Raw genomic sequence first — 15031 nt, 5'->3', positions numbered from 1 at the left:
CGGTGCTGCTCACGCAATGTACAATAAACATATCAACTCACCCCATCGTCACCAGGAGTGTGAATCTAGGCTATCTCGTTCCAGAAAGGAATCGATCGACGTCGTTAAGAATAGACATAGTCGCAATGGAAGTGGCTGCATCTGCTGCTTCACGCGCAGTCAAAACCATGGTCAACAATCCGACTCGTACAGGATGTAATTGAAATAAACCCATCGTCTTAAGAGATTAACGTCGTAAACAGTTGCTTGCACAAACCTGCTTTCTGACACCCTAGGAGGATCTATGTCGGTCTTCGGTCTTCTAGATCCATGCCGCGTGGACAGACACAAACACACACTCGTCCACACCAGCCGTATCGAATGGATGAAGCTGCGTTAGCTACTGAATAAATGATTCCACTGAGACACTACAGTGAGAGTGCAAAATAATACGCCGTCAGGTTCGGATAAGGGTGCACTGAATCCAGATACTTGCAACTTGCAACGGGCTATCACTTCTTCGTATCAGGCTAATTTCGTTTCTGGTAGGCAAATGGAACTGAGGTTGTATAGAAGCAAGCTACAAAGCCGAAGCTCATAAAGTAGCGCTTCCAATGTTCCTTGCAAAACAATCGTTGCCTAAGGTGGCCCTTCCTTGCCCACACACACCCTCTTTTAAGGTTGGGTATAATTCTTGGAGCGAATAGACATAATTCTTGGCGCTTAATCTTACGCACTCATAAATTATGATTTATTTGAACCCGCATATCCTTGACCTTTTGCCAGACATTGTGTATACCGCGAGCTATCGAAATAAGATCACTTTTCGTTCGTTGCACGGAATACCCTTCATCTTACACTGTGCTCCATCCAAATGTCTTTCTTGGCATTTCATTTCCGTTGCATGTCAAGGTTGTTACATGTTTAATAACAGTTTTTTGAATACCATATTGAAATTGTTGTGTTTTAAAATCACTTGTTTTACAGGATTACCTATTAAGCCAAAATTTTGATTAAAGAGCAACTCAATTCCTACATCCCTTTCACCATCTTGTGGTCAGATAAGTACTGCAACCACTTATAATCTACACCTTCAGCATTATAAATAATTCTTTACTCGCCTAATCCTGCGCTCGATACATTTAACCTCCGGAAGAGTCCACAACGACACAAAGGATGTACTTCCAAAATCCACCCAGTCCACCAATGTCCTAATAGGGATAATTATCTCTAACGATCCACAATTTCGTACTCTTTCAGTGCCACAGCATGGCCGTATTTACGAGACCTTCGGTGGAAGCGGCTGGCAGATAGGAAAGTGTTTAATTTCGCACTAAATAGACTCATCCAAACGAATGTGAAGAGTGTACTTCCCGTTCCAGGAGGCGCTCTTTAGTATCACCAAATTTAGGAAGAACGGTACTTCGTTTTACTGGGTGGAAGTTGCGATTTGAAGAGAGTGCGTACTCCAAAACTGGTTGAAAAGAAATTCAGCACTTTTCGCTATGAACTTTCCCTGTTAAGTCTTGTTTATTTGCAGTAGAAACAAGTTGAGCAACAAATTTTTGAAACACATACTTTGTATGTTAATATTACTATGCATTATAAATCACACCACTTCATTCAATCAAATACTTGGATTAATTTTGATTTTTGCTCTGGTACTATTTAAAAAGCTTTACAAACTCTTACACCACAAATCCTGAGAACGGATACCAAATGCTGATTTTATTAAGAAGTTTTCATCCCCACCTGTTCGTGCCATTTGACTCAGGAAAAGTATTCGGGACGAGCAGCGAGTAAGGATGAAACCTCATTACAATTTAATTTAATCAAAATCCTTCCTCGCCAGAAGGACAGCAAGCATCATTGCTACGTGAAATTAAATTTCTTGACGCATAAAAAGGTAACCAACTTGAGAATGTCACCGGATTGTGCAACAAAACCTTTTAAAAGAGATTGGAGTCAATAAAGTTTAGCTTGTTTCCGACACATTTGTCTCTATTTATGACAGCTGAAAAAGGACGCAACACGTTGTCCTGTTCCTGTTCAATTACATATTCCAAATCTCGAACTCTTTCCAGGATGTCACAAATTAAAATTACTTTACATATTGTTACTGAACTACGGTGGAAGAAACCAAGACAAAGTAATGCCTCAACCTTACCGCATCAAACGCTGTACCTAAGATTTATACGAGAATATTTATAACTCCCACCCCGCGCCAGGTTACCGAATCCGTGCAAGAGCATTGTGTGAGGAAATTATTTATTGGATTTGTTGCTCCTTCCGCCCCACGAAGATGATGCTGGTGATCATGACCAGGAAGAATCTTCTTCACCCGAGCCACCCGAGGCTTTTGTCATGTAGACCGAAAACGGAAGCAATTAATCCTTTGCTCAAGGATTGTGCATTACCCGCCTTCCGTGCAAATCCCTCTGCAGCAGTACCGTTTTGTTTCCTGTTCTGAATTTTTCCAGCTATGAGACCATTCTTCCGGATTGGTTCCGGGTGAGGTTTCAATGGTGAAACAGTTAACGAAACAATTCCGCTGCCAAATGGAGTCAAAAATGGTGCGCCCAAGCGGATGGTGTAGCAGCTACATCCGATACAGCACACCCACTTAATAGGACGCCATTTTCATGCCAGATTCTTTGCAATTTTCTAACTCAAACGTTGATTAAATGGAACATTTGATGGGACCATAATTCAAACTGATTAATGCGTAAACTTATTACTCAACAAAACGTTCCCTACCATACGAAACGATCAGAAAGGCAGTTCGCGGATTGGTGAGTTGATAGATTTAAATTGAAACGTTCTGCTAGCAAGCGCAGAAGGCAGCTAATGAAAACAAAAACTTGACGCAAAACCATTGACGTAATGCGATATGATAATTTTTTTCAATTTCAACCATAAAAGTGATTTAGGAAAGTGGAAATCTATTACGTTTTGTTTATTATAAGGAGCAGAAACACCCTGCCACAGAAGCATAGCTTAAAAATTATGAAGATAAATTTTAAAAGTTACAGAACGACTCATGAAGTGAAAATCCTGTACATGTAGTCTTTTAATTTCAATGTTAATAAAATTAACTACTGAACTCAAGTAGATTTTTCATTTTCTCCGTAGCTTCAAGTGCTTGGTGCAGCAAAAATCAAATCAAACGACCTAAATCACCCTTGTTCCAATCATGACGTGTCCACTTACAATGCTGCTGTCCTCTACCGAGGCCCGGTATTTTGTCTCAGCGTAAAGGTTCATGCTGGTGACATAAAATAAAATGTCCGTTTGTGCCCGCACCGGCCGAAAAGGTTTTGTACTACCCGTTTTTAATTATTAATTTATTCATACGAATGTTTCCTGCTGGTCAAGTCCGGACCGGTTTATCCGGGTTGTCATTTCTTCTGAAATGCACCGTCCCTGTTTTTTTTTTTTTTTTGCAGCCGGACCAGCCCCTCTTCGGAATGCTTTGCCTTTGAATTCCTTTCCAGATGTATCCATGCAAGTGGTCGCTAGGAGCACCGTCAAGCCAACCGTACAGATGTACTCGAGGTTCGGGAACAGGATGAGCAGGCCAAAGACCGGACCCGTTTCATCCACCGTTCCGGAACCGGCTTTTGCCGAACCGAAAAAGGACCGGGAACTCATGGTCGTGATGACGGCGGGACTGAAGGCCTTGGTTTGTGGTCTAGTCCGATCTAATTGCATACCACCGTGTGCCCGGGAAAAGCCGCAAAGGCACACCCAGGGCAGACGAAACTTTTTGCTACACACACCCTTCGAATACCAGCATCCTTACTATCCCTTCTCCGTGACGTACCTTCCTGGCCGTGACGAGCCTTAGCTGCTTCATTTCAATTGCAATACCGAAGCGAATGATGTTGCTATGAATTATCGGTCTTATTCATCTCGTTTTCCTGGCAGATACTTAATGCGGCGCTCGTTAGCATGTATCTCTACCTCAGGTCGAAAGGATTTTTCTTGCACAAATTGCTATTTTCGTTATGCTTCTCTTTGCTTCACTCGTAAATGGCCGGTAGCAACGGCCGACTCAATATTCAAATACTTACTCCTCCGACGAATCCCGGAGATGGCTTACATTCGAAGCAATTTCGAATTCGACCAGCGTACCTCTCCAATAAGTGCCTCAACCCAGCGTTGGGTGAACATTTGTAAGGTGACCGGACTCGGCCGGGCTCGGTCCAGAATGGAGGAAATGTTTTCCGTTCAGGTTGGGTTGTTTCTTTCTAGTGCTCATTTGCATTTCAAGTGCCTTGCCTTCTAGTCTTATTAAATTTCAAATGAAATTGACGTATTGAAAGCATGCAAATAGGTACTGAATGACATTGTACAAGTAGAAACGTTTTTCCTAATCAAGAAAGTCTGGCCGTATAAGCAGTTTATGTGTATTTTGCAACCTGTGTTACTAGTTTATTTTTAAATTTCGGTTTCAAACACAATGTTTGAATATTGGTCATTAATATTTCTTTATAACGATGTATTTATTTTTTATCGTTTCCTTTTCAATCGACAGCTTCGCGATGGCAGATATGCAAGCCTTTTATGAAGAAAATTAAGCTATTTTAAATCTTCTTCTATTTTGTTAAACAAAATGCAAGTATTTCTGATCAATTATATTGCTGATGTTCACTGGGTATAATTTCTAAACATTTTTGCAATTAAATTTAACGTATTTAAATATCTGCAAGTTTCTTTTCAACGACAAACCGTTGGGATAGATTACATTGAACTTGTTTGATTGATAAGTCTATTGATGACGGGAACAGCCTTGCTTTCATTTCCTGCGAGATAAATTTTTGAAGTTGATTTGACGTAACAATATAAATAAAAAAAAGTTATTACTTCACCACGCATGACTAGAGAAGCAACATATTTTGTGACACAAAACCAAAACCATGAATATGTTTCGCCGTTCATCGAAAGAATGTTCGACCACATCTATTAAATTTCATTCCTCTCTTTCAAGACTAACACTACCTAGTAGCTCAAAAATGGCATACACGAAATAAAGATCGCATCGTTTACCTTATTTTCAGCGCGTAGTTGCTTTTCCAATCCATTTACTAAATCCCTCAATTTTTGAATAAGCAATACGTTGCCAAGTGGAGCGGAATCGCGGTGGAAACCATTTTACTGATTTTGCCCTATTTTTTCAGTTTCCTACTCACGACCCCACGAGCGCAAATAAATTTAACATGTGCATTTCCACTGCTCACACACAGGTCAGACCGAGATGGAGAAAGCAAAAGTAAATATTGTTGGCAAAAAATATATGTAGAGAGTAACGCTCCATAAAGTCAATTCCAGAGCGAGTGCAGCACGATTCGCACGAGGTGTGAAACAAGTAATACGTGGTGTAAATAATCCAACAGCTGCTATCGGGCACACACTTGCGGTTTGGCGGCGGTGACGAGAAAATATATTTTCCGGGTAGGTAGCCCCAATACATTTTCCCCTTTTAGTTCATCCACTTGGTCAATATGGATTCGATTCGAGGCATGTTCGAATCTCGAATTTGTGATATTTGCCCCCTGGACACGTACAACGGAGGGAAGAGTTTAAATTTTTCTCATAAAGCACATCCTATATGATTTTTATACATTTTGTTTCATTATGCGGCTCGATTCAATCAGAATTACTCGTTGTGTTTATTTTCTTCACATCGTAAACTCACTTATTTTAATTATATTTTTCCATACAATAAACATCAATCAGTAAGTGTTATTTGTCCATCGAACCAACAAAAAAGCTTTAAAAATTGTTGTCCTCTACTGGAGCATTTTCATTAGCTGATGTAAGTTTGTCACGTTCGACGAAGTATGCATCGCTGAGAAAAGCCCAACAACAAGTGAATTCACTCATCCTATTGCCCTACATCATGCCGTCTTAGTCACCTCCTTCGCTCGAAGCATTCGATGATTGATGGTTTTCAATTTGATTCTTTTTAATGTGTAAAAACACGCGCTCGGCCCATCGTGATTGATGAACGAAGTGGTGTCCGGGTGTGCTACAGTCGGGCCGACCCACAGCGACTTCGTTTGACGAGGGTTCAAAGCAAGCTTAACCTCTTAACTTCTACATCAATCGAATGCGCATTACCGAATCGAAACGAAGTGTCTTGGGGCCAAGTTAAAAAAAAAGTGCCGGCGAAAGTTTTAGCTTGATAAATTACATGATACCGGAGAGGAACAAAACCAATCGGAATTGAAGAAAGTGTAAAGCGTTCGTCATATACGCAGGCCGGAGACTTATGCAATTGTAAGTGATGAAAGATTGCAACCAGAACAAGAGTGTCCCTTAAAAAATGCATATACTAGTATAGTAAAATAGTCAAGGACTCTCCTCTGTACAAGAGGACTGACTATCCACGTACGTAAAGTGAATAAGTCTAGTAAGCTCCTAATGGAGCTTTGTCGCTGGAAAATACGTCTAACTCGGTTGATGTCCAAAAGCGAAGCGGATTAATTTTATTGCTAACTATGCCAAGGCAGTACCTTGTTCTAAAATAATTATGGGGCCTAATTATGTCGCCCGTTTAGGGGTGTGGGTTGAGTGCTCCGTGGTGGCGCTTGAACTGAGCGCAATGTTCGTTACGCCACAGAGCAGACAGTGCCAAAGACGTTCGCTTGGCCAAGAAACAAGAGGATTATCCATTACCTATCTCAACGCAGGCTACAAAAAGATCTTATGTTGAATGTTTTCATTTTCTAAAAAATTAACAATTAGCTTGAAGAGCGTTAACGCTGCCAAACAATTAGACATCGGATCGATAAAAAGATAAAACGACGCGGACACTTGCCGCTGCCAGCCGAAAAGCGAACCATGTCTGCATAAAAGCCTAGGAAAATCGATGCAGCCACTGCAGCCATATCGCTTTCAATAGTTTCCGTTTGCATCCACGGCATACCGTGGCACAATAAGGAAGCTCTAATAGGGACAGTCTCGTGCGAGCTATTTTGCCCATATTTGCATACGAATCTCGCGGCGCTCATAAATCGTTCATTTCCATTTATGCAAATTTAAACGATCGAAAAATTCCATGTGCATGTGCATCGCGGGCAGGAATACCGCATCATGGCACCCGGTCGCACGATCGCACAGTTTGGTGAGCAAACAGTTTTATGTTTAGTCTGGCCGATCGATAAACATTCAATGAATACTGAAATGCGATTCGTGGGAAGCGGTGGAATTATAAATTGCCCTGTCGGTCCTTCCGTCCGTTCACCCGCGAGTGCATTGGGGGCACCACTCCGGTGTACTTGATTGTGAAACGAAAATGTAGCCCCGGCAACCCAAAGCTAAAAGATTATTAGAATCAAACCAAGAACCGTGACACATCCATTGTCCTGATTCGATAAATACCAAAATTTCCATCGCTGACGGGATGCTTATGATGTAATTCGGTAAAACAGTGGGTGATAGGGATTCATAATGAACAACCTCCGAAACAGACTGAATAATCCAATTGGTTAATCCATGCTCATCAAACTACTTACATATTTCTCTTGTGCATAGTTCATTTTGGTTCTCTTGTAAAAACAATCATCATATGAAATTCAATTAATTACCCCATCAACTACGATTGATCTCATCGAATATCACAGTATTTTTAATAGCACTGCAATGAAAAATGGGTTAATTTTCAATTCAATCTATCAATTGGATTGCATTTAATAATTTTATGTACATGGTGTTCTAGACGATACTTTCAATTTACATTCTAATTTGATTATTTGCTTTCGGTTGGCATGTTATTAAAGTATGTAATGTGAATGGCATAATATTCAATTATGAAGCACGTAGGATGGAGGCACTATGGTACAATGCCATTTTAAAATGGATATTATTGATATTTCGTTTCTGTTTGATAAAGGCAGCTTGCGTTTTTTCGTTCTAATGAGTTTTTATGCCAACATTCCAAAACTATTTAAAATGATTTAGCAATATTTTCAATTCATTTTTTTGTGCTTGGCTCAAATGCTTGGCACAAATTGCGGGACTTGAGTAGATCCGTATCCTTTCTTTTTTCCATAGGGTCTTTGATAAAACCGGTTACTTCAATTTTAATACGATGGAAGAAGAGAAGCAGAGAAGAACCTTCCCTATCTTTCTAGCCCCTTCTTCAAAACGTGCTTAGAACCTTTAATTTCGCTTCGTTTGTAAAATTACAGTTTTCAATTCGAGTCTTGAAAGGTCCCTTTTTTTAAAGCGGATTTGAGCGGATCCAGGAAATTAAAATGACTGATTGATAGCAATTAATTACGCCGTCCCGTTTGCTTGTTTAACCGTGCATAAAATCAGTCATTTTACATCTAGTGAAATTAAAAAGACGTTTTGGGTATTTTGAAGCGAAACCCATTTACATTACTGATGTACAATAAGTTTAATGCATGTAACTGGAGTGGAACACATTCTAAACGATATATCTTGAAAACAACCACCAATGACATGTTTATAAGTAGAAACGAATTCATCTTGAAGCAAAAAGGCGCGTTTTTGTCGAGCATCTACCTCTAATCTAACCGTTTCCAAGCAGGTGTTGCTCAACATCAACCCCGCAGGAATGCTTCTTGTGGCAGATTATTTTAAATCCTTTATTTCCAACAGCCGGTACGCTCTGATTTCACATTTTCCAAAAATGTGAACGAATCCCAGGACGTGCTTTGTTCCACTGGCAAAAAAGAAGCAAACAACTACAAACTGATAAGGGACAACTCTGCAAAATAATGTGAAAACGTGCTACCATCTTAGGAGCATTTTTCTTCCTCCCCATTCGAACCCAATCCATCTACAGCAATGCCATTTCGGTAACGCAACGCCAATATAAGGAAAGCAGTCAAGCCGTGGACCATAAACAAAGCCATAAGGTGGTTCATTCTTCTTGAATTGTCTACGCCACAAATTTGTAGCGCGATGAAGGCGCGCCCGGAGGCAACTTTTACCTTCACGTTTGTTAGGTTGGCCAATAAAGTAGGACATAAAGCAAATGGCGCTCAGGCAAAATCGTTGCTCGAAAGTTGGGCAAAAAGGTTTTGTCTTCAACAATACTGGTTGAACACAAATCCGTGCTAGCTACAATTTATCGGCACCGACAGTAGCTTTGTCGGTTGAATTGAATTTCCCACGGAGTTGCTGGATGTTCCCACGGAGAGTGCGTACGCACGACACGTGTTGATAAAACCACCCAATTTATTTGTTTGTCGACCGTGTTTCCACGTTCAAACAACTAAACCTCTCGCAACCAACGATTCGGGACAACATCAAAATTCAGACTTATTATTTATGTGTAATAACAAAACGATATGAAGGGCATCGTTATGGATTATGTAACCTAATTAGGTTAATTGTTGGATCAATGTGGCTTTAAAGTCTTGGGAACATTCTGCCTAAATGCAAAACTTACAATCTTAACCAGTTTGTCACCAAAAATCTCCATCGACAATTTGGTTGAATTGGTCGTAGTGCCACCATAAGCCTGCTCATATTCTTTGCTAGCATAAAACCTTTATGTGTAAGACAATCTAGCTGTTTCGTAAAAAATATTGAACAGGCTTTCGTTTTTGATATATTCGAAAAGTTTTCTTTAAAGTCTCTGTGGATGCATGAGAAAAACCGAAGATAAGAAAAGCATCTCTCATAAAGAATTGAATCATTTCCCCAATACATTGAGTTACTTTTGGAAGATGTCTTAGGCACATCCAGGCTTTAGTGACAATCAAAATGAACCGATCCATTCAAAGCAAGTGTAAACCAGGGTTTACGTGAGGCACTCAACCTTTTTTGCTGCCCTTTCATTTGCGGTAGTCCTCCCCAACTTGAACCCTCGTCGACGGAATGCGCCGGCGCATGCGAACGATCCCCACCAACTTTCAACGGCTCGCCTCGCCAGAACTTGGAGCCAACCTGACACGGGCAGCCGTCGGCCATTGCCACCGAAACGCAGCCGTCAGTCTTCGGGCGTTCGTGCTTCCTGCATGAGTCTGGTTCCGTGAGTGTGCCGTCGTTCCGGGGTGGCTCGCCAACATCCGTGTGGCCCTAAGAGGCAGAGAGGCGTCGCGCGGAACGCTAGCGGTGGTGAGTGGTGATAGGCCCTGCCCAAGAGGAGGTGGAGAGGTGGATTGAAGGGCCAGGTGCATTTGGTTGTGTTTTTAGTAGGCTCGAGTAGGTCCTGTATGCTAAAAGATGCAGGCCCTAGTTTGCATTGGTGTGCGCGGTTATGAATGGTTGGAATATCAGTGCGTATGGAAACAAATCATAACAAGTGTGTGAAAATCCCGGAAAATACGGACCATCTTTTGATCGTCCGAGAATGGTTGTTCGCAACTGCAAGTGAAAGCTTCGTGGCACAACAACCAGATGTAAAGTGACTGCGTGCAAAGAAGTCAGACACACCTTACCGGGTGGTAATGCATAGTGTGTCTAGTTGTGTTTGTGTGTATTTTACGTTTGTAACACAAACCCTTGAAAGGTTTTCCATGTGTTGAGGAACAACAAAACCAGTCCCAAAGCGAAAAGGAAAACACGTCTCTCCTTGTCCCGAAGCTACGCAAAGAAAGTTCTTACGCTGGATCGATTTGTGCCCGGACGTTCTATTGCATAAACCTACACACATGTACCGAATGGGAAGGCAGAAAGAAAACGAGTGAAAACATGTTCAACTATTCTGAGCCGAGAAACAAAAATGAATGGTGTGGTGAGGTTTGTAATTTCGAAAACGGAACATCCCGGAACACTTTCAGTAGTGGAAAACACTTGCGACTGTGTGAGTGAGCAAGCGAAAGCTGAAATGTGACCCAGAATTTCTTACACTCCACCATCGAGGGTGACCGAAAAGTGAGAGAAAGTCAACGGAAAAGCGAGAACTTTCTCGTTTCAGTTGGTGCTGAAACCATCGATTCCTCTTCTCTCCGGCGAGTGCACATTTGCCAGTTTTCTCATTCGTTGCTCTCCGGTTTTCGCTGCACTGGTGATGCTGAAACATCCGTCAGCGGAGCACACCCGTGTAAAAGTTTTGCCAGCAGCAGAAAATTGGATGTGACATTTCACCGATAGCCAGTTATCGTCCGTGGAGCGTAGCAAGGCATCATCCCGTTTTTGCTTCTTCCGTTAGTTTTTTTTCTAACTACATGAGTCCAAACCGGTGCCCATCTAAGTGTGTGTGTGTTTGTACGTGCTTTTCCCAGTTCGTATGAGTGGATGTAACTGCAGTGTTGCCTCATGCATGGGAAAATATGCAATCGGCTGGTTATTCGCGTGGTGATGTGAAATTGTAATTGTAAAAAGTAATAAAACGCTAATCATCACCTCGGAAGGGCAGATGTTACCTACATTCAAGTGCTTTAAAACACAGAAGCAATTGTGCTGTTTGTTCTCTTATTGTTGCCAGAGTTTACGTTGAGAGTTGTCATGTATTTTGACGTTGCTCGTAGTGATTCCCGTTGCATCGGTTCGATTTCCTTTAAGCAAGATATCTATAAAAATAAGCGGTTGAGTTATTTCCACACAAAACCCTTGTTTCGTACCTGATAAAGTGAAATGCGTACCCCATAATTTCTAAACTAAATGTTCTCCGAACTCTCTTCACCATAGGTAGAACGATAAATCAATAATCTAGTGCATTTATTGAATGTTTATCGTCTGGAAAAACGTCAAAACGGCGATGCTATGCTAGCATGAAAGATACCATACTTATTTGTGTAAGAGTGTTTTGCAGTCAGTTAGCCTAGATTACATTCCGATTGGAAAAACTACTGTATTGTGTTGGCGTGATGAATCGTGGTAGTACTTTTAGGCCGATTTATGTTATGTTGAATGAAGAGAATGTTATGAGAAAATTTAAGATGAAGTGTACTAAAATTAAACTGATTTTCAGTTACATTTAAATCGTTTTCTGATACGGAAAAGAAAGTTCACCAATTGAAGGTTGATGCAAATTGAAAAATCAACCTAAATAACAATATCTGTCGTGAACTCTGGCCAAGAAAAAGTTGTGCAGAGCTTGTAGTGACAGAATGTGTATTTAGAAGCTATTTTAAATAAGATACCAATCTATCTAGCCCTTTTGTGTAAAAATAGTGTGAAAATTCGCCAACAGTGAACATGTAAGTGGAAAGTGCTACGTTGAAAATATGATATGATAACAAAAGAAGAGCAAAACTTATGAATGGATTACTCGTTTCAAGCCGTCATCATGTTTACTACAACAGATAAACTTAAGGTAAATATATAAGCTCAACTGAAGGATTTAAGGTTTCTTATACTAGTTTTTCATTATAAAACAGTTTTTCATTATAAAACAGTTTTCCATCAATACGTCTAGACGTCTAATATTACATGAAATCAGGGTTCACACATGTGTTGCAGCCATCATTATCAGCTGCTTAAATATTGTATCTAGTTTCGCTTTTTGGAACCATCTACGTTACATTTCCATAAACCCTCGTTACCAGCTACTCCAGCAAACACCAGCACGTTCCTCTTATGTGCTCGACACGATGTTTGCCTTGGCGATAAGCTAAAACCCCCGTGCCCGTTTCTGATGCAACTGCTTAGCTCTGGCGGTTTTATGGCGCCGTGCATTTGCTTACTCACGCGAAACAGCGTGGCTCACTGGGGAAAAAGGGCATGCATCAATATGTATCCCGCCGATCGAAAGCAAAGACGGGAAGAAAAGCCTGGCTCTAGGGTGCGAGGTTTCCCCGGTAGATTTATTGCATGCTTTACCGTCACCTAGCGTGCGCCGGTCGCAAGGAAGCGTGTTGTTAGTGGGCGGCAAGACCACTAATGCGAAACCCAAACAACTTTGTCCCTTGTCCTTTGGCCGTGCCGGTTTGCCGGATTTTATCGCGATAGGAAACCGATAAAACTGTTATGCTGCAACCATTTGTCCACCGGTTGGGGAGGGTGCTGAACTTCCGCAGCGCGTTCTGATTTGGAGAGCGGGAAAACCAGCACCTGCTGCTGGGCTATCAAATATGAAGAAAAATAAATAGTGTTGCGACGATCGTTCGACACCCCAGGAGTGAGTGTTCCTACCCGATTGGGATCCTGCACCGTATAAAAGGGAAAGGCAGGGTCTCAATCGGGTAGTAGCGAAATAGAAGTACCAGTGATAAGTGCGATAAGAAAGTGAGTAAAGTGAGTAAAGCAAAGAACCACCGAAATTAGAAGGACAGAGGGGGAGAGGAGTAAGTAGCAAGGAAGAGTAATGTACATGTAAATGACATAAAATGTATGTAACATGTAAAATTAATAGTTTCAGAACCGCCCTTTTGGTTAAAGAGAATCATCCCAACAACTTCTGAAATCCTTCTCGGTGAAGAAAGAAAGGAGATGGAAGTGAAGCCAACGTGCCAGCTGTGTGACCGACCACAGGACGGGGCCATGATGGAGCATTGCTGTTTGTGCAATAAGTGGGAGCATGCCGAATGTGCGGGACTGTTCGACGGGAACAAAGACCCCGATACAAAATACGTGTGCTCCAAGTGCAAGGACAAGCAGGAATCCACGGCCGCCAAGTTCCGTGAAGATCGAGGATCCGCCGGCTTAAAACCTTCCACGCGGTCGAGGAAGGGGTCAACGGCATCGACTAGGAAGAACGAACGGGGTACGGTTAAAAGTATCACCTCTACCTGCCTCTCAACGGATGTTAGAGAGCAGTTAAAGCTGATAGAAGAAGAAAGAAGCTTTAAAGAACGGGAGATACAGGAGCAGAGAGAGATGCTGCGTCGCAAGAACGAAGAGTCGGCCCGACAGTTGGAGGAAAAAAGAAAGCTCGCCGAAGAGGAGAACCTTCGTCGAGAGATAGAGATGAAGGCAGAGGCGGAACTCATCGCTCGAGAACAAAACGCTCGCCGAGAGTCGCTGGAGAAGAAGCGAGAACTGATGCGCCAACTCTCTCTACCAAGCCGTTTAGGCACCGAGGACAGCTACAGTGAAAAGGTAGTATGCTGGCTTAGTACGAACAAAGGGATGAGTGGACAAAGGCCAAATTCGCACGAGGATGCCCTCTCCCGCTCCAGCTCAGCGGATTCAGTAGCGCGGAAAACCTCATCAGACTGAAAAGGTGCCTAAAAGGGAATGCGCTAGAGCTAGTTAAAGAGCAACTAACGCTGAAAGAAAACGTGCAAGATGTGATAAAAACCCTAAAAATGGTGTATGGGAAACCAAGTTTGCTGATCCGCTCCCTAATGAATAAAATCCGAGATTTACCTCCACCAAAGCCGGACAAAATGCGAACTATGATCGAGTTTGGGCTAACCGTGAAAGCCCTAACAAACCACATGAGAGCCGCAGGATTAGTTGAGCATTTAAAAAATCCATCCCTACTCGAGGAGTTGGAAGATAAACTACCGGGAGAGATGAAGCTGAGTTGTTCCGCATTCCAAGAAGAAAAATCAGTGGAAGGGCTTGAAGGGTTTAGTCTATTTGCCTCGCGCATGGCCGAACGTGCTTGCCTAGTGACTAACGACCTTAAGGAAATTAGTAGAATAGGAGAAAAGAGAAGGAAAAATACGGTCGCCTTAAACGTACACGAAGCTCCGCCTAATGCCCAGCCGATCAAGCCACCACCACAACCACAGATACGAACACCAGTACGAAAATCTTGCACGGTGTGCCAAAGAGAAGGACATCGAATCTATGAATGTGATCAGTTCAAAGCGGCAACGGTGGCCGAACGGTTAAGCTTTGTTGAGTCGAAGCACCTTTGCAGGACGTGCCTGAATGACCATGGCAACTGGCCCTGCAAATCCTGGCGAGGCTGCGCGGTAGACGGGTGTCGAATAAAGCACCATACGCTCCTCCATCCCGAGGTATCGGTGAGAGAAGCCGTAAGTGCCTGTGCAACGCATATCGACGACGTAAACACTGCAAATCCTATGTTCCGAATACTTCCAGTTACACTGTACCATGGAAACCTCTCTAAAACCATTTACGCTTTCTTTGATGAAGGATCATCTTACTCCTTGATCGACGAATCCATAGCGAGAGAGTTGAATGTGCACGGACAAAAAGCACCACTTAAGTT

At 42.1% G+C, this 15031-nt stretch overlaps 1 protein-coding gene across 1 annotated transcript; it reads left to right on the top strand.

The window, feature by feature from the left end:
* Window positions 1–13389: 13389 nt before the first annotated feature.
* Window positions 13390–14064, top strand: LOC131284562 (DDRGK domain-containing protein 1-like). Its single transcript, XM_058313425.1, has one exon. The coding sequence runs from the start codon at window positions 13390–13392 to the stop codon at window positions 14062–14064; it is 675 nt and encodes a 224-aa protein (XP_058169408.1).
* Window positions 14065–15031: the final 967 nt, after the last annotated feature.

This window comes from Anopheles ziemanni, chromosome 3 (assembly GCF_943734765.1).
Source record: "Anopheles ziemanni chromosome 3, idAnoZiCoDA_A2_x.2, whole genome shotgun sequence".
Classification (NCBI taxonomy): Eukaryota; Metazoa; Arthropoda; class Insecta; order Diptera; family Culicidae; genus Anopheles; species Anopheles ziemanni.
This window is presented reverse-complemented; position numbering and strand designations above follow the sequence as displayed.